Raw genomic sequence first — 20,636 nt, 5'->3', positions numbered from 1 at the left:
TTTAAACATGTATCTGCAGATAAAAAAAAAGTCATGAAATCTATCAAAGAGGAGGCAATACCTCCAAAAACAGTTAATAGGTAAAGTATGATATAATTGTATTATTATTATTATATATATGTAAGCATGTATTTATTTACACATTTTTTCAATATATTGAATAAACTATCTGATAGATTTTGCTTATATTTAGATTCATTAAGAAAAAAATCATAATAATGTAACATTTTTATTTGATTGTCATGTTTTCTTTAAATATATTATAATCTGATATACATTGTTAAAAGTTTAAGAAAAAACTTAGTTAACATAATAATATATTTTTTGTCACTTTCTCGTTATATCACACAAAAGAGTTTAAGAAAAAACTTAGTTAACATAAAAGAATAAATCACTAAGGATATTTCAACCAATAAACTTAGTTAAATTGTTGTATAAAATCACTAATAATAATTATTTCGAAATCTGACCACTATCGCATTTCGGCATATACTTAAAACTTGGCCTTACATTTTTTTTTATACTTATTTTTGTTATGCCTTCTCTTTAAAACTAACTGAAATATTAAATTTAAAGTGTTTTTCCACTTCAAACCCTAATATATTTATCATAGAATACTTAGAATTTTTAAATTTTACCAATTTTTCACAAGGGAGTACTGGAATGAGAATTTTAAAATTTCAGAAAATTTAAAATACTTTAATTCGTACTGTTTGTCAAAAAAATGTACTTAAAAATTGAATTTTTAGTATAAATGTCTATGAAAATAAACATTCCCTTTCTAAATATTTAATAATCAAAATTTATATATATTAATGTTTTTTACATCAATATTAATATATTTAGAGGACAGATATAAAGGCAGAAGAGGAAGAGATCGAGATGAAGGAAAACTGAAAATAGTAAAAAAAATGAGAAGAGAAAAATAATAAGATGAGAGAAACAATAGCAGGGAGAGTTAAAAGAAAGATATGGGAGACATAGAATTAACACATAAGTTTCAATATACTATTAAGAATTTTATGTTCGTTGATAATTGAAATTCTATAACCTTTTCTAATTAAATATTTTCTAAAATTTTAAATTTTTTTCTTTTAATAAATTCTCTATCTAAATATGTTTACCACAAAATATTTCAAGTTATCTAGAATTATCCAGCTAGAATTTTCCATCATATATTTATTATTTATAAGAAAAAACTTCAACATCACGAATCATTGAATATATCATTTTAAAATATTCTAGTAAAAAAAATTACATTAGATAATTGAACAATATGTGATAATAACTAATAAAGAAACCCCACTAACCTGGTAATGGAAATCATTTCCAATAACCGAAAAGAAGACTTCGTTTCTTTGATTGATGGATTCTACATGGGAAAGAAACAGCCTTCAGATACCAAAATACACGAACCCTAATCGCATTTGTTGTAAAGATGCACAGAAACTAATGTATGTCATGCACAGGGAATAGCCATACAAAGTTTTATTAAGACTGGTCAGTTAAACAATCTTTGACAAAAAATTTAATAAAACCATATACATATATTGGAGTAACATATAAAGCTAAGCTGTATACATTAACTGCCACATTCCCCACCCCATGGAACTTGTAATAGATACCAGAATTCTCAGCCAAGTTATTACATGATTGGGCCATTACAAAATGTATAATTTTACAGACAACAAATACTAGATCCAACTTCCTAAATCTCTTTTGCCACTTCCTATTTATTTCAGAATGAATGGACTTTTTGGAGTGTAAAAAATACATCACAAAAAGTCGCTCCCGGAACCAATAGGAGGAGGCGCAAAAAGATTTGTACGCATTCGCCTACAAAGCAAATCAGCATACTGTTCGCCCATAGCACAAACAAGCAAGGTAAAGGTTTTTTGACCATTTTTCCTGTACACAAACAGAACCCAAGTTAAAACACATCACTCTCGGTACCGACTTTACAAACGAAATCAACTACTTCATTCAACAACCACTACCTTAACATGTGTGCTTGGAAATTGAGATGTGCGCAAAGTTTCCTGGGTTTCATCACCTGGCCTGCGCCTGGGAATGCTCAGTATCAGAGCGGATTGATCCCATGTAGCAGCAGTTGCTGTAATCCTATAACCATTATCCCATCTTCTGTGGATTCCCTCACTAGGATAGAGAAAATCAAGTTCAATAACCTACATTTGAAAAAGTGTTAGTGTTAGACAATTATTACTACTCCCAAGAAAAATGGATCTTAAGGTACACAGGTTTATTCAATAATATACAAACATTCAGAAGGTAGAAAAACAAATAATGAAAGAAAAACTTGGTTACATATACAGAAGTACAATATCAACAACAAACCTGATCAGTGTATCCAGAATTTCTAGACATAACAACACCCCAGCGACTTCCAGCAGTGGCCATTGAGGTCACATGAAAACCTTCTCTCCACTTCTTGTTTATCCATTTGAATGGGAATGAATCACTTACTTTGTATGATTGTTGTGTATAGTGCGTACCTGCATAAGTTATGCCACACATCACCAAAAATCAAATCTAGCAACAGGTGAATGCTTGTAAGTAGAGATCTGCAGAAATTCAAATCTTTGTCCACAGAGAACTGTACGCAAAATTCGCCTAGAACGTAAAGACAAACAATACTTAGAAGTGTTGTTTATCCCTTACAATGTAAGGCTACATTCTCCATCTCCCTCATAAATTTGCAAATAAAGGAAAAACATTAATGCTAGCAGTAATTGAATTAGTTTACTACAGCTCTATTAAAATTATTAAATTGATAATTTGGCTGTAAATACTGTATAAATATTATGTTCAGACATAAGTGAATTAGTAAATACTGATTCACTTATGTTCAGACACCACGGTTATCTTCCTTTCACCCTCTACTTATTCACATCATAACCTGCTAGCAGAAGCAAAGAAACCATGATCTGTCCACAGTAACCTATCAGCTCCAACTTCTCATCAATAGCACCCCCTCTTCCATTGACTAAAGATCCTCCGTGCCATCTTTTCTTATGCAACCCCCCAACCATCCTTCCACCTCTTTCTGAAATCCCCAATCTAACCTAGACCAAAAACTGACAACACAGTGTTCACTCCTATCTCACTATTAAAACAGACAAACCAAATGCAAGTGTAGAAACAATAGTCTCTTCACAATACTAGTACAAAAGTCAGAACAGGTGCAAACTAAAATTGCGGTCAAGTTGAAATCATGGTTATTGAATTGAGATTCAAATCGTGAATATTTTTTTATGTATTATAAATCATGAATTGAATCTTGTTTTGAATTGTAGAATACACAACTCGTATAACTTATGTAACTTAAAAAGATAAAATAATCAAAATCCTTAAACAATGACTAATTTTTATAAAAAAAAAATATAACAAACTGTATATTAATTTTTATTTTCTTTTCAAAAAAAGTTAAATAAAAATCCTTAAATGACAACAATGTAATATAAAAATATAAGAATAAATATACACTGATTTAAATAATATTGAGAAATTCTTATAAAAGAAAATAGTAGAAAGAAAATATTAAACAAATAATTTTTTATAAAAAATAAAAAATATGATAACACTTATATATTATTTTATACAATAATTAATTTTTTTTCTAATAATATTTTTTTATAAAAAAGATAGAAAAATAAAAAATAATATATAAATTATGACTGTAAAAGTATGTTGGTACGAGTAAAGATTAAAAAAAAAACAATGAAAAAGCATTTTATATTTTAAAATATTACTCTTAAAGGCCCCATTCAGAACTCTCTCTCGCTTGATCTTCACACTCTTCTTCCTCCTATGTTCATCTTCTGTGGTTCATGGGTTCATCTTCTCCCAGGTTGATTTTCTCTCCCTTCTCTGTTCATCTTCTCTCATCTTCTCCCATTCTATCTATTCATCTTCTCTCATCTTCTCCCATTCTATCTATTCATCTTCTCTCATCTTCTCCCGTTCTATCTTTTCATCTTCTCCCGCTCTCTTTTTACTGTTTGCCTTCTGTGTTGGTTCTATTATCAGATGTTCATCTTCTCCACTGTTCAGCTTTTCCGCTGAACTTTAATCTTCACTCAGTTTCTTTTCCTATGTGTTTCTGAGTTTTTTGTTTCTTCATCATGAATCACATGTAATGGAAACCAAATCGTGAATCACACAGTTTACATCCGATTCACCTATTCATGTTATGATTCAGGTCCTAAAACGATTCATCAAACGATGTGTATAGCTGGGGAAGAATTTTGTAACAAATTGCAATTTGAATCATACGTTCTTACCATTCTAACTACACTGGTTGAAATTATTCCCAAAAACATCATAATATTGAATAAGGTACATCATCATTTTAAGGGGGTAATAAATAGTCTGTTATCAACCATTCATAATGAAAACTTAAAAAGCATACCTTTTGACATCACAACAAGAGAGCTCCCATTATTAGCTCCTGCAATCGAAGTAATGTAATAGTTTTTTTCCCACTGCTCCATGATCCATTCCTGAAAAGAAAGAGTCATTGGTTAGATTCGTCAAATGAAAACAAATAACAAATTATAAGACATGTACTGATTTATATTATATCATATAATTTCACCTTATGTAAGAAAAATGGTGACAACTTATAAACTTGACTGGAAAAACCAGTTCCAGCATCCATAATAAGTGCCCAGAGATTGGAACAAGAAGCCACACAACTAATGAGGAGCCCATCTGCAATCCCTCTCTCCACATGTTGCGCTAATCTTGCATCCGCTACATTATAATGATACCTAATTACAACCAATTCAGAAGTCAAAAACACTCATAACAAATGCTCGAGCAGTAGACACCATGGTTATCCAAATAACAAGTCAACTCGACAAGTTTACATTTCTACATCATACTATACGTGTTTGGTTGGATCTTCAGTTGGAAGTTGATTTTGTGGTTCTCAGTCATCTCTAACTTGTTGCATAAACCTTGAAAAGAGCCACCCACAGTCGCAGATGTGAGGAGTGGAGAAAAATTCACTCTTTGAGAACCCATTGCATCGCGTGTAATCAATAGTGAATATTATGCAGAATTGCATTACAGAAAGGAGATTTCATGGCTATTACAATTATTTCACTTGACCTTAAAACAAATCAATAGTGTAGTTGCATTAGGTTAAGCTGCACACGAGGCATTGGCAAGAAGGAAAGTGGTGGGCCAGGCAGCAACTAAGGCCCATGTGATTTTTTTTTTAAAATTTGTTGAGTCGTGACTTCATTATGGTCAGGTCAGATTACTTAGTATCGTATTCAAGTCCAATATATTTTTCAGTGGGTCCGTTAAAATAAGGTTTGAATGAATTCTGTACTTGTTAACCAATAATTGCTACTTAATATAATATAATAAATAAATAATTAGCAGTATTAAAAAGATAAAAGTATTTAAAGCATAACATACATAGTATAACCAAACAATTACAAACAAAAAGAATAATATGATATAAAAATAAAAAAATAATAAACTTAATAATATAGTATTTTGTTACTTCAAAATTTGAGTGTAATGTATTGACTATATTGGGATGTTTTATTTTACTATTTTGCTTTGTCATGAAACTAAAATATAGAATATTATTTTACTATTGATATTTTAATGATTTTCAAGATTAAATAAACTCTTGCAAGTTTATGGAACCTCCAAGGATTTAAGTAAACTCTCAATTTTAACAACCTTGGTACACATTTTTGCCTTCAAGGTAAAGCCGAAATTTGGAGCACTGCATTCTATCTAAAAATTACTCTAGCATACTATAAAAACTGTTAAAATTACTTATTTCTTAGAAAATACTCTAGCATATTATAAATATTTCAGCACTGGCACTCATACTTTTCGGTGAATTCAATAAATTCAGTACAAGATATGAAATAACATATAAGTTCAACTACTAGAAGGACTCAAGTTACGTATGAGAAAAAAATCTCCAGTACCAAAAGGGTGCACTTAAAATCGGGCCTGTAATAAATATATGCCAAACTATGATATTAAACAAGTGAAATCAAATTCAAGGTTGAGTTGAGCCCTCGTAAAACTAAACCAAACATTTGTCTGACTTAGAAAATATTTTTGTTTGACTTGGAAAACCATTTTGTTAAAATATTAATTTAAGCAAAGTGCACACCAAAATAAAATTCAGATATCTAATTACTCAATTAACCAAGCCCTGCCAAAAAGAGACTGCAGCTCTACCTTTGCTTCATTGGCTGTCTTGCATTGTAGACTGAAATCCATTGTGTAGCAGGAACCCCCAAACGGACCTTCTTTTTGGGCTGTGAATCATCTTCTTCTTCAGTATTCAATCTACCCCTCTTCTGCCCAACCTGGTACATTTTATTTGAGGGAATAAATCCATGAACACAGACCAAATTCATGAAAATAAAAATAGTGTCAAAACATAAAGAGAGTTCTACACTTTATTAGTAGGAGAGGCTGCACCACAACAAACAGGGTTGCCACATGCCCTACTACCAGCTGTTTAATAATAAGAAATGCATAGATGAATGGCTATCAGTGTGACAGTGGATAAATTTACTGAAACTTCAGCGAAGCCCATTAAGCCTGATATGGTTTACTAGTAAAATTTGCTTGTGTCACACTGTGCCATACAATTTAACTTAAAAAATTAACTTTCCAAAAGTAGAACATTTATCTGAGGGAGTAAGAGAAAATTCTGTTTGTAAACAGGGAAAATTCCCCAACTTGGTTCCATATAGTTTCCACACATGTACAAAAAATAATAAAGACTGATCACTCAGAAAAACAGATAATCTAAAACCAGACAGTAACGATTATACCTTTTGAGCACCTTCAGTATTAATTGGCCTCAATGCGGGATTTGGTCCAAGCATACCATCAAACAAAGAAATTAACTTAGAATAGTTAGGTTCTTCATCAAATTTCATGTTTACTACAATCTCAAGGAACTGCCTAAAAGGAGCAGGGCAGAAACAGCATAGCATCTCAGGCGATGTTCCCATCTTCTTTTTGCAGACAAGGAAGGATTTGTTATCACCCTAAAAATAAGGAAAAATCAGATTAAAACAGTATATGTAGAAAAACTCAATTACCACTCTCCATTCTAAAGTAAGTTTTGTACAAGTGTTGCAAAAGGATAATGAAAAATCGTAAATTCTATATATAAAAATATGACCATATAATTAGCATGTTTCTAGATAAACAAATCAATTAAAGTTAACTTATTTCAGGAAAGAATGACTAAATAAAATGAAGTAAAAATAGTTAACATTTCCTTATATTTGAGAATAAGAAAAAGTACGATATTTTTTGCTTATAAATGAGAACGGAGGTAGTAACATATAACACTTATTTTTTTAGCTTTTATAAATGAAGAGGAAATACGGTTAAATTGCTTTTATACAAGTTATAAGTTGTTTTCATAAGCTGGAGAGCTTATGACATGTGAACACATTCTAAGCTACTTTCATAAGCTCTTCCATACAAGGTTATCAAATTGAGATTCAAATCATGAATCATCATCATAAATTTTGAATCATGAGTTGTAACAAGTATTGAACTGCAATATTCAAGGAAAATAAAAAATAACTTCAAATACACCATACAGATTATTACATAAATAGTGTTCAATGTAATAGTTTTAAGAAAGAAATAGATAAAACAATTCAACAAAAAGTCTTATAAAACAAAATTGTAGGTTATATTTTGAAGCCTTTGTTTTACGAAAATAGATACCAAGCAATGAAATAACCAAGTAGAATATAAGCATTGATTGAGAGGGTGACAAATAAAGTAGTGGAATAATCAAATATATTAAGTTCATTAGTGTTTCTTCAATTCCTTTTATTGAACAATCTATGGCTATGTCAGGAAGTGAAGTGGCAAAAAGGTAAAAGAAAACACTAAAATTAGAAAATTACTGAAACATTGAATTGCATGATTTGTGCACAGATTCATTCATGCATTGTATGAGTTAAAATAAGTTGAGATACATCATATAATACAAACCAATTGGTAGCCATATCATACTTAATCATTAATAATAAGATTCTATAACTCTGTACACTCAAGTGTATGTATAATAAAATAAACTCAAATACAGTTTTGCAAGCACACCCTCGATTATCCTTTTCTTGGGATTATATTTTATGAATTTTTATGAATATAGTATATTTCAGAACAAAAACAGGTAATGCGCACTAGTCTAGGGAGAGCAAAAAACTGGAGAAACAAAATAAATGTTTCCTGAGATGATTCGAACAAAATAAATTGCTAAAACAACACTTATTTCACAATGTATATACCTGATAACCTTGCCAAGGTAACCTGCCTTTATGAAGGAAAATGAGTGTATAGGCAAGAGATTCAAGATCATCCCTTCTACTAGCAGTTCTTCCAAGATGAGCATGAACACTGGCATATCGAACAGTCCCTCTACAAAAATTACAAATGTAAGTCAGAAGCACTTTGATAACCATGACCATGAAACAAGCTATAATAGAAAAAAAAATATGAATTCAAGAGAAAAAAATTGAAAGGAAAAAGATAACCTAAACATATCAGGACGTTGATCATATTCAACATGCAGCCCACTGGACGTGTCTCTCCACTTCGTAGCTGCAAAAGAAGTGCTAATAAATAAGAAAAGTCAAAAAGGAAAGTGTAGATACGGATGAAGTGTATCATCCTTGAATTGAACCTACTAACCTAATCCAAGGTCCACAAGATACAGTTTCTTTTCTTGTGGTGTGGATGGCTGGCCTAGTAAAAAGTTCTCCGGCTTTACATCGCCATGCACATAGCTATAATGAGCAACAGGAACAAAAATATCTTTAGAAACCAATAATCAGTATAACAACTCACAAACTTGGATTATGGCAAACAAATCAATAAGAAAAGGATTAATATATAAAAAATTGCTTTGCAAACATACCCTCTAGAGTGCATCTTCTCCAAGATTGACAGGGACTCCACTGCAATGCAGGAAACCATTTCTGCAGACATTCTACACATTCAAAACACAGCTGTCAACATAACTTCAAAGAATAAACAATGAAAGACTTAGTCACTCCAGAAAAGGAAGGAAGAAGTGAAGTACAATAACTGCTTCAAATAAAAAAAAATAGTAAAAAGAATCACTGCCTCCCTTTTTATTTTATCAAACCCAAGAACCATCCCCCCTCTTTCCAGCAACAAAACAGAACTCCCCCTTCTCATACCTCATTCTTCTCCCTCCATTGTTTCAGAACTCACAAAGTCTTCACACCTATGAGGCATACAAGTATGGGGAAGGTGATTCAATCTAAAAGTAACATTACCTTATCCATCCCTCAAAACCTTATGTGGACCTCCATGGGCTAAATTCATAACCCATAAATACAGAGAAATTATAATATGAAAGAGATTAGAGAAAACTTTGATACTGCGATATTTGTGGTTTCCTTAAAACCTTAAACCTTTCAAATTGGGAACTTTTGTTTAACCTCTTCGTTGTATTCTTGGTGTTTAGATTCATTGGACAATGGTGGTTGCTCCTCCTAACACCATTGGAAGGGATTCATGTGGCTCCATATTAGTGAATAGACAATCTACCTAATGACATTTTGTTGGTATTTGTGGGAGAAGTAATAAATTCCAAAATAGTAGGTTCTCTTAAAGGTTAGCTTGAGAATGAAAATACGTATAATATCTAATTTTTTCACTGTTTTGGCCTTAAGTGTTTCTCATGGTTTTTAAACAGAACAATGTACGCTAAATACGGATTCCAACTTTATGACATGACTACACATAATTCCAATGATAACTGTTTGTTGCAGCCTATAGGTTGAATACTAATAATTCTTATAAGTATCATTTGTTGTGATAGAGAGAGTTTATAGGATTTATGGTAACTGCCTTTGCTTGTTTTCCATTTGTGTCTCTGTACAGTAATACTCAAAGATTGGCCAAGATAAGTGAACTGTGAGCTGATTGCAGTTCAGGGATGGTTTATAACGTAAAAAGAGTGGCACAGCAAGAAGTACTACAATAGAGATGGCATAATACATAATGGAAGGGAAAAAGTATGCATCTTATTATCATATACGTCATTAATGAATGTAATGGATTAAAAGCTAATTCAGTAAGTATTTACTTAAGTAGTCATTTATATAAAAACAAAAAGGGAATCGAATTTAGCTCAAGACAAAACCAACTTTTTGGAGAAAAGAAAACCAAAAGATGACATGACACCACAAAGAATCTAACACAAGATACCATCAACAACTATTGCAACTCCAACTTCTTTAAGTCCATTCCATTAGTATATTTATTTAATATTTAGTAGTATATGCATGTGGAAGAAAATGAAGCTAAAAAAGGGGTCACCTCACTTCCATATAATAACTTTACGATAAACAAGAAGAATTATACTAGTTTTTTTTAAAACACGAGACCAATAAACAACACACCAGATATAATAAGTGGGGTTAGCTTATACTCACGCCTGGCTTGAAGAATTCCAAACATCCCACAAGCTTGGACCAAGCATGTCCATAACCTGCATACATAGCCACCCAAGGTTAAGTAGGTAAGTTGGCGATGAAAATATTAAATGGCTGTTGTGTAGACCATACCATTACGTAATATTCTCCTTGCCTCCCCTTATAGTGTACTCTAGGTATTCCATGACTGCCACCGAGGGTGCTTTCCACATAAACCATTAAAAGGGTCAAATACCGGGCCAATTTACTTCAACGCAAACCTTGTACATAATCAAAAGCAATTGACAACATATATATTTCTTATAACATAATAATAAACAGAGCACCTACTTGTACACTTGCCACTCATAAGGAGGGCCATAGTTACATCCTTTGCTGTTCCTATGCTCAAATTTCAAAGCCACCTGAAACACGAAAGATAACAAACATGCAATCAACTTAAAGCCCCATACAGTATTCTTTATATAACAGCGAGATAACAGGATAAGTTCTTACCTCAGTGGCACCGGGACCAGCGGTACGGTCGTTACCACCGGTAACTCGCCTGCCAACAAAAACCTGTCCAAATCCTCCTTTGCCGAGTTTTCTCTCCACTTTGTAGACAGGCGATCCTCCTACTTGAACCTGCGGAGTGGAAACAACTATTATAAGTATCCACATATTAACATCACCAAATAATGCTCAAACAAAAAAAAAAATAAGTAATTAAAAAGCAGTAGAATACCCTATCCGGGAAAGGAGCTGGGTTAGCATCATCTTCTTGCGCAACACCCTTGTTTGCACTCAGGCCACCACTCTCATCCCCCATCGCGCCGCCTTCAACTTCCTTCTTCGTATGATCGGATATGACAATGACCGGCTTCTCCTCTTCTAATTGTTTAGCCGCCAAACGAGTCCTTGGCCTCTCCGCCGCCGCCGCCGCCGCCTCCCTGGCAACTGCAGCGCGAGTCTTCACGTATCTCCCCCCCGAAGACGGTTGTTCCGAGCTTCTACGACCAACCGGAGCACGACGTCGTCGCGGTCCACTACGAAGCTCCGGCATTCTCCAAACCCATGCAATCGATTCGCAACGCTAAGATCATTATATGCTCATGAAAGCTGCGACTGGCTATTCATAGATGGAATTGTTGCAAAGCAAAAGCAGAGAGAACAGAAGAAATGGATGAAGGTTAGGGTTAGGGTTCGGTGGTGGATGAGGAAAGTATAGCATACAAGATTAAGATGAAAAAGGGAAAATGGAAAAAGGAATACAACTGATAAAAGAAAAAAAAATATTAAGATAGAAAAGAAAATATATCTAGCAAATTTTTATTAGGAGTAAAAAGGTGAAAAACCAATTTACTGCGGACCCCACTTGGTCATCAGACACAAAGATTCATAGTATTTAGCATTCACATAAATTCATGGTAAAAGAAGATGTACAAAAATTAAATTCATAATTTATTGTTCATTTCATACATAAATGTAATTGTATCTATCTACTGGATTATGCCATCAGTGTCAATAAATTAATTAGTGGACTGCGGGTGCATTTTTCTGTTATTATTTTGATTTTAATTTTATATATTTGGTAAATAATATATATATATATAATTGTTTAAAATTTTATTCGACTTTTTTATTACACTAGAAATATAAAAAATATGTGTATACTGTATTAAAGTTATGTTTAAATAAAAATATTACAATAAAAACAAACGGAAATATATAAATGTGAACTAATACTTTACTATTAATTTTGATATTTTGTTAAGCCACTATATAGTCTGACCGAACCACAACTTCGAATGTATTCTGTTCGAATAATTATATATTAAAAAAATTATTTATAAAAATAATAATATCTATTAAAAAAATATGGATACAAAATTATAAAAAATAAAATATATTGAGTAAAATTATTAGACTTTCGTTACTGGTCATTCCTACTCCAGCCCACAACACTCTCAAATGTTTTCTTCCTTAGGATATCTTGATAATTTTGCATTGACAAGCAAGCTGTAATAACAAATAATTAATAATAAAATAAAATATTATTTGTCTATTTTACATACAAATTACAAGTGGAAATATGTGTTATATGTTTACTTTTATTTTATGATAATAAAAATAATACTTTTTTTATTATTATAATTATAAAAATAATATAAATAACTGTTGTAATTTTACTATAGATATTTTTATTTATTTTGTATATATTTTTATTATAAATAGTTATTTTTAATTTTAAAAATAGGTAAATTTAAAAAAAATCACTTAAAAAATAAATTTGTAAAGAAAATGTGTATATAAAAAATAATATTTTTTATATATTGTATAAATGCAATATTTTGTTTAATTTAACTATATATTTTAATAATAATATTTTATTTGTTTATCACGTGTGTTAAAAAATAATAATACCAAATAAAAAATATTAAGCATTCCTACTACTTTTTAATTACTTTTTGAGATTATAATGATCCAATTCAAGTTTTTTTTTTCGTAAACTAAAATTGAAATAGGTTATTGAGATCAATTTTTAAAATCAAATTGAAATTCATTTTTTATCTTTGGAAGAAATGTAACCATTGCTAACTTATTATGAGTGGTGTGTTAATCCTATATGAAATCTTATATGGTTTAACCTTGGTGCAATCTTTTTAAGAATTTTTTTTTTATGATAATGAACGATAGATTAAGTCACATTATATTCTCATGAACCTTTTAGTGTGTAAGTTAGACAAAAACTCTAAAATAGTGCAATTTCCCTTTCAAATATATCAAATAGTGTAAAACTTTAAAAAATTACTAAAATGAGAGTTTGTCAATTTTGTACAACTTCATTACGAAGAAACTATGTCCACTTGGACTTTAATATTGTAATATTTTAATTAAAGTTAAATTAGCTTATTATTATTTCATTGTATTATTATATCAATTGAAGTTGTGCTAGTTTTGTATAATTTTAGTGTATAACTAAAGTGATATTAATTGGGTACAACTTCAGTGCATTATATATATATATATATATATATATATATATATATATATATATATATATATATATATATATTATTATTATTTTTTTAAAATTTTAGTTGATGTTGTGATAGTTTTTACACGACTTTACTTAAACAAGTGAAAGTCGTGTTAAATTGGTACAACTTTTTGACAGTGAAATTTGACTTTATTATTTTTTAAATTGTACCATTTGATAAATAACATTAATTTGTCTATAATATACTTGATTGTTTGAAGCATACATAACAAAGTACTTCAAATTGTTTGAATGAATGTTTTGTGATATTACCCCGTGAAGTAACTTGATGAATTTAAATCGTTATCTTATACAAATTTTGTTACATCTTGATCTTTCAATAATGAATTATGTGTTTTGCATTTTTTCTTTTTAGGCTTAATTTTTCAGGAACAACATATTAATTATCTTTTTTTTGTTATAAAACTTGAAAACGCCACCTCATTATCCTTTTGTTATAAAACTCGAAAACGCCACCTCAAGTTATAGTCAATATCCTGTGCTTCCAAAATGTCAAATTCTGAGTGATTTGCCCTTGGAATTATGCTAACCTCAATAGATAAACCACCACCTTTATTTCCTGTGTCACCTTGCATAATTGTGTAAGTTTTTACAATACTTGTTTGACTATACGTGAAAATGATTTATTTGAAACCATTGACAACTTCGTTTGTTCATATATTGGTTTTTATTGTGCTTTAGGTCCAAAACATTATCTATGACAAAATTTCCATCTATTTAATTAGTAGTATAATTTGCATAATTATCTCGAGAACATTATATTTAGTCTCTCTGTAAGGTTGAAGCACAAAAAAACTGATGAACCTGGAGAGCATTGTTACAATGAGCAATGAAAAGTGACAATAAAAAATAACCAACTCGCATATGTTTTGATCGAGACATTAAAGAGTTATCGAAGTAAGTTTATTTGTTTCAAGCTTGATACATGCAATTTATATGTTATAATTTGAGAAAAAGTCTTAGAATAATTATATCTATGTATCATCATTAAACCTACTTAAGGTTTAGTGTATTAGTCTTTATAAGTTGTATTTATAGTAATACCTAGTTCTGCATCTAGGTGTCTAGAGCATACCCTTAATCTTTCAGAGAGATTAATTAAGTCCTCTATAAATATATTTTTAAGTTTCAATCTCAAGTGTATTCTTAAAATAAAAAACATTAAAATTGAACAAGAATGAATACATAAAAACCTTCATGACTTTTCCAATGCATTATACACATACCAATTAAAATTTGAGAACCAAAGCAAAACTTGATTAAGTTCATTGCTGACAGAGTACTTTCACAGACCAAATTCACAAATTAATTACCACAAGCACTATTAAAGTTAGGATAACTTAGTCAGAATCGAGGAGAAGTTGCTATAGTTTGAGCATCATATCATTAAAAAATATGAAATTAAACACAAATTCAGGCCAGTAAAATGGGCATACCGCGGTATGACTTCAGTATACTGAACATAAAACTAGAGAAAGAGAACTAGCGACATATCAATAAATAGAATAAACTCAATTCAGCTTTGGTATAAAATCAATAGTTACTACATATAAAACTTTAGAAGCTGGAACACACAAATAAACAAGATAATACTCATTCTTCTCGAGTAGCAGGATCCATTCCAGTAGAAGGGCTGTCGGCAAAATATTCCTGATGCCTTAGATTCACGCCATACTGTTCATAAAAGATAATGAGTGGACTGTAAAGGAATGTTAACATAGCAGCAAAATTAGCCAACATGAACGGTATATTATCTTCTATTCATAGATCTCAATAAAACACATAATATTGATCTAAGAAGAAGCCTAAAAACATTTATTATACATGAATACACCACCGAAATGGGATGACACGATTATTTGCAGTTTGTTTCTCTTGGCCCAGAGGGGAACGGGATCCGACAGCTGACCATGCTTACCCATGGCATGTGTCTGAGACTGACTGCCCTAAACCCTTTGTGAAGAAACCCCCAAAAATAAAGAAAATGATGAAACTAGACCAGCTGGTCAGACAGGGCGGAAAACATGGAATTAAAAGCCATTGAACGGATTCAAACCAATTAAAAGTCTTCTTTTTTCAGTTGAGATAAGAAAATGAAAGAAAGTAGTGAAATATGTCATTGGCAATGACGGTGTTCAAAGCAGTGGAGATGATACTACTATTCTGTTCCCAATTATATTCTCTCAGAAGATGTGTAAATTGTATAATTGGGTTAAGACCTTCTGCGCACTATTGAATATTAGCCAAAATCACCATTTTCTATAAACTTACAACAGAGCAAAAAAAGATCAAGATAAGATAGCAAAAAGTAAAGGTTTAAAAGATGAGTGATGGGTTATCACAGACTTGCATGGAAGAGAGTGAATTATTCATATATATAGTCAGGAATGGAGAGTGGATATTACATAGTGAGAGCAAACATCCATAATACACAATGGATTGCAATGACCCTACAACAATGAGGAGAAATAGCAAACTACTCTTACCTCGCGCAATGCTTTTGATAGGTCTTCCATGGTCAAAACTAAACGTTTATCCTGTTATACATGACGAAATGTGAGTACTGCTCATACACATAATGAACGTATAGAGAAAATCAGTTATATGCTGTCAAAACCTTTTGCTGCTTGTCCCTTTTGTCTTTTGGAATTGTTGCTTGTCTTGCTTTACAGTGCCTGCAGTTAACATCTAGTCAACCCATCATCCAGTATAGACACATAAAAGAAAGACAAGGCAACTAAATTGACTAATAACAATGCACTTAAAACTTAGCAAAGAACAAAACTCATGGATGATTAAGAAGGGAAGAAATTTGTGGGATTCTACGTTGGTAAAACTAAGAAAATCAATAACACTTGGACCAAAGCAAATATTAAAAAACAAGTTGGCCACTTACATTCTATGAAGAAATTAACATTTATTGTCTAAACTATAGGACAGTAGGACTCTGCATACATATGTGAGTGGAGAGTGACATGAAATCAAATGAAATAAAATATAACCAATATATCATCTACTCAACTTTACTTAAGATGGTGAGTCTAAAAAAGAATGTACGTTGTTTACAGTAAAAGTGCAGTACTTCTTCCTAAATGGATAATACCAAAAGTTGCTATCCCAAGGGGCCAAAAGTTTGTCAACAGCCTTAATATTAAGCTTTTGATTCACATTCGTCCTCTCATTGTAGAGTCTACATTTATGGACATTTACATAAGTAGGGATAAAATCACAAAATATTAAGTGCAAATAATTCCATTGAAATGCGTGTGTATATGAATTTGCTATATAATACCCCGTACACACTCCTAAGCTCCTCTCTCGAGCATGAACTAACATTTGCAAAAATTTCAAAACTTTTAGGAAACAAGAAATCAACTTCAACGGAAGAATATGTCTAAAGATAACTAACACATGAATAGTTAGTTGTGATGGCGTAATTTAAAGTTAAAAATAAATAAAATAAAAGCTAGAAGGTAAAGATTCAACCAAAAACACAAGTAAAATAAACATACTGAAGTGCATCTCCAGCAACTTCAGCAACAAACTTTTGAGTGGCAACAGCTACCAATCTAGTCCTGAAAAAATGACAAGTGTTTCAAGTCAAGCTCACAGTATATGAACAAGAAATGCAAAGGTCAGGAATCCAATAAATAAGTCAGCAACAGTCAACCAAAATGCCAAAGTTTTGAAAACCAATTTAGTTTACAACAAGCACATATTATCCACTGTATTGGAGGTCGAAAACAACAATGCACAACAGGAAATCCAAAATTAAGCCAGTAAGAGTGAGAAGAAAAATAAAATAGCTAGCATATTTCATCATTTTCCCACTTAAATTGATTAACAGTGGGTACTCATTTCCAATATAATGATTGCACCATGTTAAACAATCCCAATGAAAGAGTGAGACACGTTAAAAATAAATAAATACAAGAGTTGTGATTTGCACAAAAACCATAAAAGAAATATACACTATTAATCTTGTACCTTTGTTTGTTAATCCCCTTATATCTAAATACCTTAAAAACTCTAAAATTAATAGCTGCAAGGGCAGAGGGACACAGCAGAGATGGGTCCATGACATAGTTGGGTTCCTAAGATGGTATTTTTTATTTCCTTCTAGAGATCGGTTCTGCCTTTGATTTTTTTACAGAAAATATCGACCAGCTATCATAATATGAAACCACTGTAGCCGTCAACATTATGCAAATTCATGGTTATTTTCAATTGAGACCCTATTAAGTTTTCTTGGTTTATTAAATACTCAATTTTTATATTTTCGGTTCGTTTTTTCTGTTTAACTAATCTTTTAACTAAGTGTATTGAGTGTTATCTTTTCTTGTTATCTTGATCACTTGTATCTAGGGTAAAGAGATATAAATTTTTGTTGTTAATATAAAACAATATTGGGATTAGTGTTAAACTACAAAGACGATGGGACAAAATAATTATATAGTGACTCAACTTAAGAATACCTAAATCTATTAGGAAATTCAAACATAATTAAGCCAAAAACAAATAGATGTCTCAATAACTGCCACAAAAAGGCAAGAGAAACCAAGCAGAAACCATGGTAATCAATAATCTGTTTCCTCAAAGAAGAAAAAAGAAAAATGGAGAGAAGAGGAGGAACCCACAATCGAACGTCAGGACACTGAAAACCGCTCTTGGCCAAGTAATGCTCCACCAATTCATCAGGTATCTAATCAAAGGGAACAGTGATTAAATTGTGCAGAATGGGAAATTAGAAGAACAGAGATAAAGGAAAGTTACAGTGGGAGTGTAATCCATCAAGGAAGCAAGGAAATCGGAGAGAGCAGTGTCATCGTCGCCTCTTCCATCACTCGATTGCGGGTTCTGATTCATCCTTCTTTCTTACCGATCAATCGCTACTAAAAAAGAGCTTCATAATTTATAACAAGAAACGTTATTTGGTTCAATAAATTAACAGCGACACATCAAACAAACACAGAATGAAGCGCTTCGCAATTCAAACCTCAACTCACTATCTTCTTTCGCTCCTCCCTTTCTCCCTCTCTTCTTATATCAGCAGAGCCCACATTTTCTTACGACGAAAAAACTCAACACACATTTTTTTTGTTATATGCACCCCCTTTTTCTCTTATTTGAAAAGCGACATGCTTTTCACAATTTTAAAAACATATTTTTTAAACATTAAATTTGTCAAGTGTCTATGAAAAGTATTTTTTAATAATAACAAAGTATATTTATATTTTCTTAACAGAATACATTGTATGAGGAAAACGAAAGAAGACATCTCATAATGATATCTCTGTCATTTTAAAAAGTATAACATACACTACGCACCGATATAACAAACTCATTAATAATTTTTCATATTTACCTCTATAATTTTGTTTGCACATTAATTGAGAGGATGGAATTGTCGCTTAAAATTCAAACTCATTAATTAAAAGTTAAATTAAAACATCTTCCGAACAAGATTTGATATTTGAATCACTGTAAAAATAACTTATTAAAGAACAAACTTTTCAAACTCTACGACTTTTTATTTTATTACCCATATCTACTCATACATATAATATATATATATATATATATATATAATTGATTTAGGAGTACAAATCTATGTATAAATTAGAAATTATCTTTTTAATATTGTATCAAACATTTTATAATCCTGTAATATGATTATTAAAAAATAAATTTTTATATTTGTAAAGAAAAGAGAGGATGAAGAATAAAATATTCTGTAAAATAACTGTAAGAATTTATTAAATGCCATAAACTAATTACTGAAGGAGCGTCCTTGATTTATTCTACCGGTTTGTAATAAATTTAAACAAACTCATATTAAAAGCTAAGGGATAACCACATGGCATTAATTAATTATTAATGTCACGTGGAGATGGGTAGAGTTTTTCTAACCGCGATCGTGCTCCCATTGGATAACTAGCTGTTCAATGTTCCGGTGCCTATATAAGCTGTGGAACAAAGAGAGAAGAGCGTGGAACAAAGAGGAGAGAAGAGAAGCGATGAATAGCAATGTTCATGTGGTGACTGTGTTGTGTGTGCTTCTTCCCCAAAAGAAGCAAACCACTCACTTCTCCTCGCGCTGCGTGCGGTGTTGGGAGAATCCGAAATCGAAACGGAAATCCGAAGAAGATGAAGTTGAAGATTAACGTCGATACTCTCAAGGGATTCACTTCGTTATTCAAGTGAATCCTCAAGACATTATAAGGCTTTTCTTTTACTTCTTTTTTAATTTTCTCCCTCTTTCACTTTTTTCTTTGTTCTAGTATAAGCTATACTAAATTTGCGTCTAATGCTGTTGAATTTGAATTTACGTTTTTTCAGAATATTGATTTTCTTGTTGTTAATTTTTTTTCGGATTAAACCGTTTCTTTAAGTTCTTTTGTTTTCTTGAGTAGTTCTTTTTGTTTCTTTAATATGTAGTTGCATTTGCGACTGAGTATTTGAATTTACAGTTTTTCCGAAATCATTTGTGGATTGTTAATTTTATTGGTTGATCTTTTAGATTGCTGATTTGAACAATAAGGTATCAAAGACTTATTCATCTAGGAAATTTGCTTAATGATGCAGAATAAGGTATTATCAAGTGGAGCCATCTCTATCCTCGGACCTGGTGAATATTTTTATGATTTTAAAAGCAATATTGTTTCATCAAGCATCTCAATGAATGTGTACCTGCTCGAGCTGGCATTCAAACACAATTTATAGTGATTATTTTTATATGTTGAGTATCAATATTGGATATATGAACTACGTTCTTGTTTTTTAAATCATAGTATTTTTATATTTAATGATATCCAATTTTAAATCATAGTATTTTGCAGATTGGATGTGACTACAATAAAGTGTCATTCCTTCTTATTTTGTTACATGTTTAGGTTGCTCAGCCTCAAAGTTCTTCATCAACATATGGACCTCTGCATCCATTCTTGGACAGTGAGTTCGTATTTATATCCTCCTTTGAAAGCATGTTTGGAAGATTTGAGGAAGAATGAGTTGAAGAATTTTTTTTGAAGAAATTGAAGGTAAAATTTGTGTTATTTATTTTAAAGAATTTAAAAATAAAAGTAAAAAGA

General features: G+C 31.2%; 2 protein-coding genes and 1 long non-coding RNA gene across 4 annotated transcripts; 1 reads left to right on the top strand and 2 right to left on the bottom strand.

The window, feature by feature from the left end:
* Nucleotides 1-1,473: 1,473 nt before the first annotated feature.
* LOC108321701 (casein kinase 1-like protein HD16) lies at nucleotides 1,474-11,772 on the bottom strand. Its single transcript, XM_017553531.2, has 16 exons — nucleotides 11,230-11,772; nucleotides 11,001-11,129; nucleotides 10,836-10,909; nucleotides 10,638-10,707; nucleotides 10,506-10,561; nucleotides 8,957-9,028; nucleotides 8,731-8,825; nucleotides 8,574-8,640; nucleotides 8,328-8,457; nucleotides 6,843-7,061; nucleotides 6,238-6,368; nucleotides 4,616-4,790; nucleotides 4,430-4,520; nucleotides 2,356-2,513; nucleotides 1,998-2,186; nucleotides 1,474-1,908 (listed from the first exon to the last, which is right to left on the bottom strand). The coding sequence occupies exons 1-16, from the start codon at nucleotides 11,545-11,547 to the stop codon at nucleotides 1,849-1,851; spliced, it is 2,034 nt and encodes a 677-aa protein (XP_017409020.1). The 5' UTR covers nucleotides 11,548-11,772; the 3' UTR covers nucleotides 1,474-1,848.
* Nucleotides 11,773-15,030: 3,258 nt separating this feature from the next.
* Nucleotides 15,031-18,664, bottom strand: LOC108321646 (transcription initiation factor TFIID subunit 10). 2 transcript variants are annotated; one of them, XM_017553463.2, is made up of 7 exons: nucleotides 18,542-18,664; nucleotides 18,319-18,448; nucleotides 18,183-18,247; nucleotides 17,058-17,120; nucleotides 16,163-16,220; nucleotides 16,032-16,082; nucleotides 15,031-15,219 (listed from the first exon to the last, which is right to left on the bottom strand). In XM_017553463.2, exons 2-7 carry the CDS (start codon nucleotides 18,409-18,411, stop codon nucleotides 15,139-15,141), a joined length of 411 nt encoding a protein of 136 aa, XP_017408952.2. In that variant the 5' UTR covers nucleotides 18,412-18,448; nucleotides 18,542-18,664; the 3' UTR covers nucleotides 15,031-15,138. The 2 variants fall into 2 exon arrangements, with proteins under 2 accessions (XP_017408952.2, XP_052729473.1); XM_052873513.1 differs by having other exon boundaries at nucleotides 15,031-15,244; nucleotides 18,319-18,593.
* Nucleotides 18,665-19,440: 776 nt separating this feature from the next.
* On the top strand, nucleotides 19,441-20,614 carry LOC108321689 (uncharacterized). The gene is made up of 3 exons (XR_001831514.2): nucleotides 19,441-19,745; nucleotides 20,131-20,173; nucleotides 20,439-20,614. It is a non-coding gene; the product is annotated as an uncharacterized LOC108321689 (long non-coding RNA).
* The last annotated feature ends 22 nt before the right edge of the window (nucleotides 20,615-20,636 follow it).

The sequence above is a fragment of the Vigna angularis genome, chromosome 2 (genome assembly GCF_016808095.1).
Source record: "Vigna angularis cultivar LongXiaoDou No.4 chromosome 2, ASM1680809v1, whole genome shotgun sequence".
NCBI lineage: Eukaryota > Viridiplantae > Streptophyta > Magnoliopsida > Fabales > Fabaceae > Vigna > Vigna angularis.
This window is presented reverse-complemented; position numbering and strand designations above follow the sequence as displayed.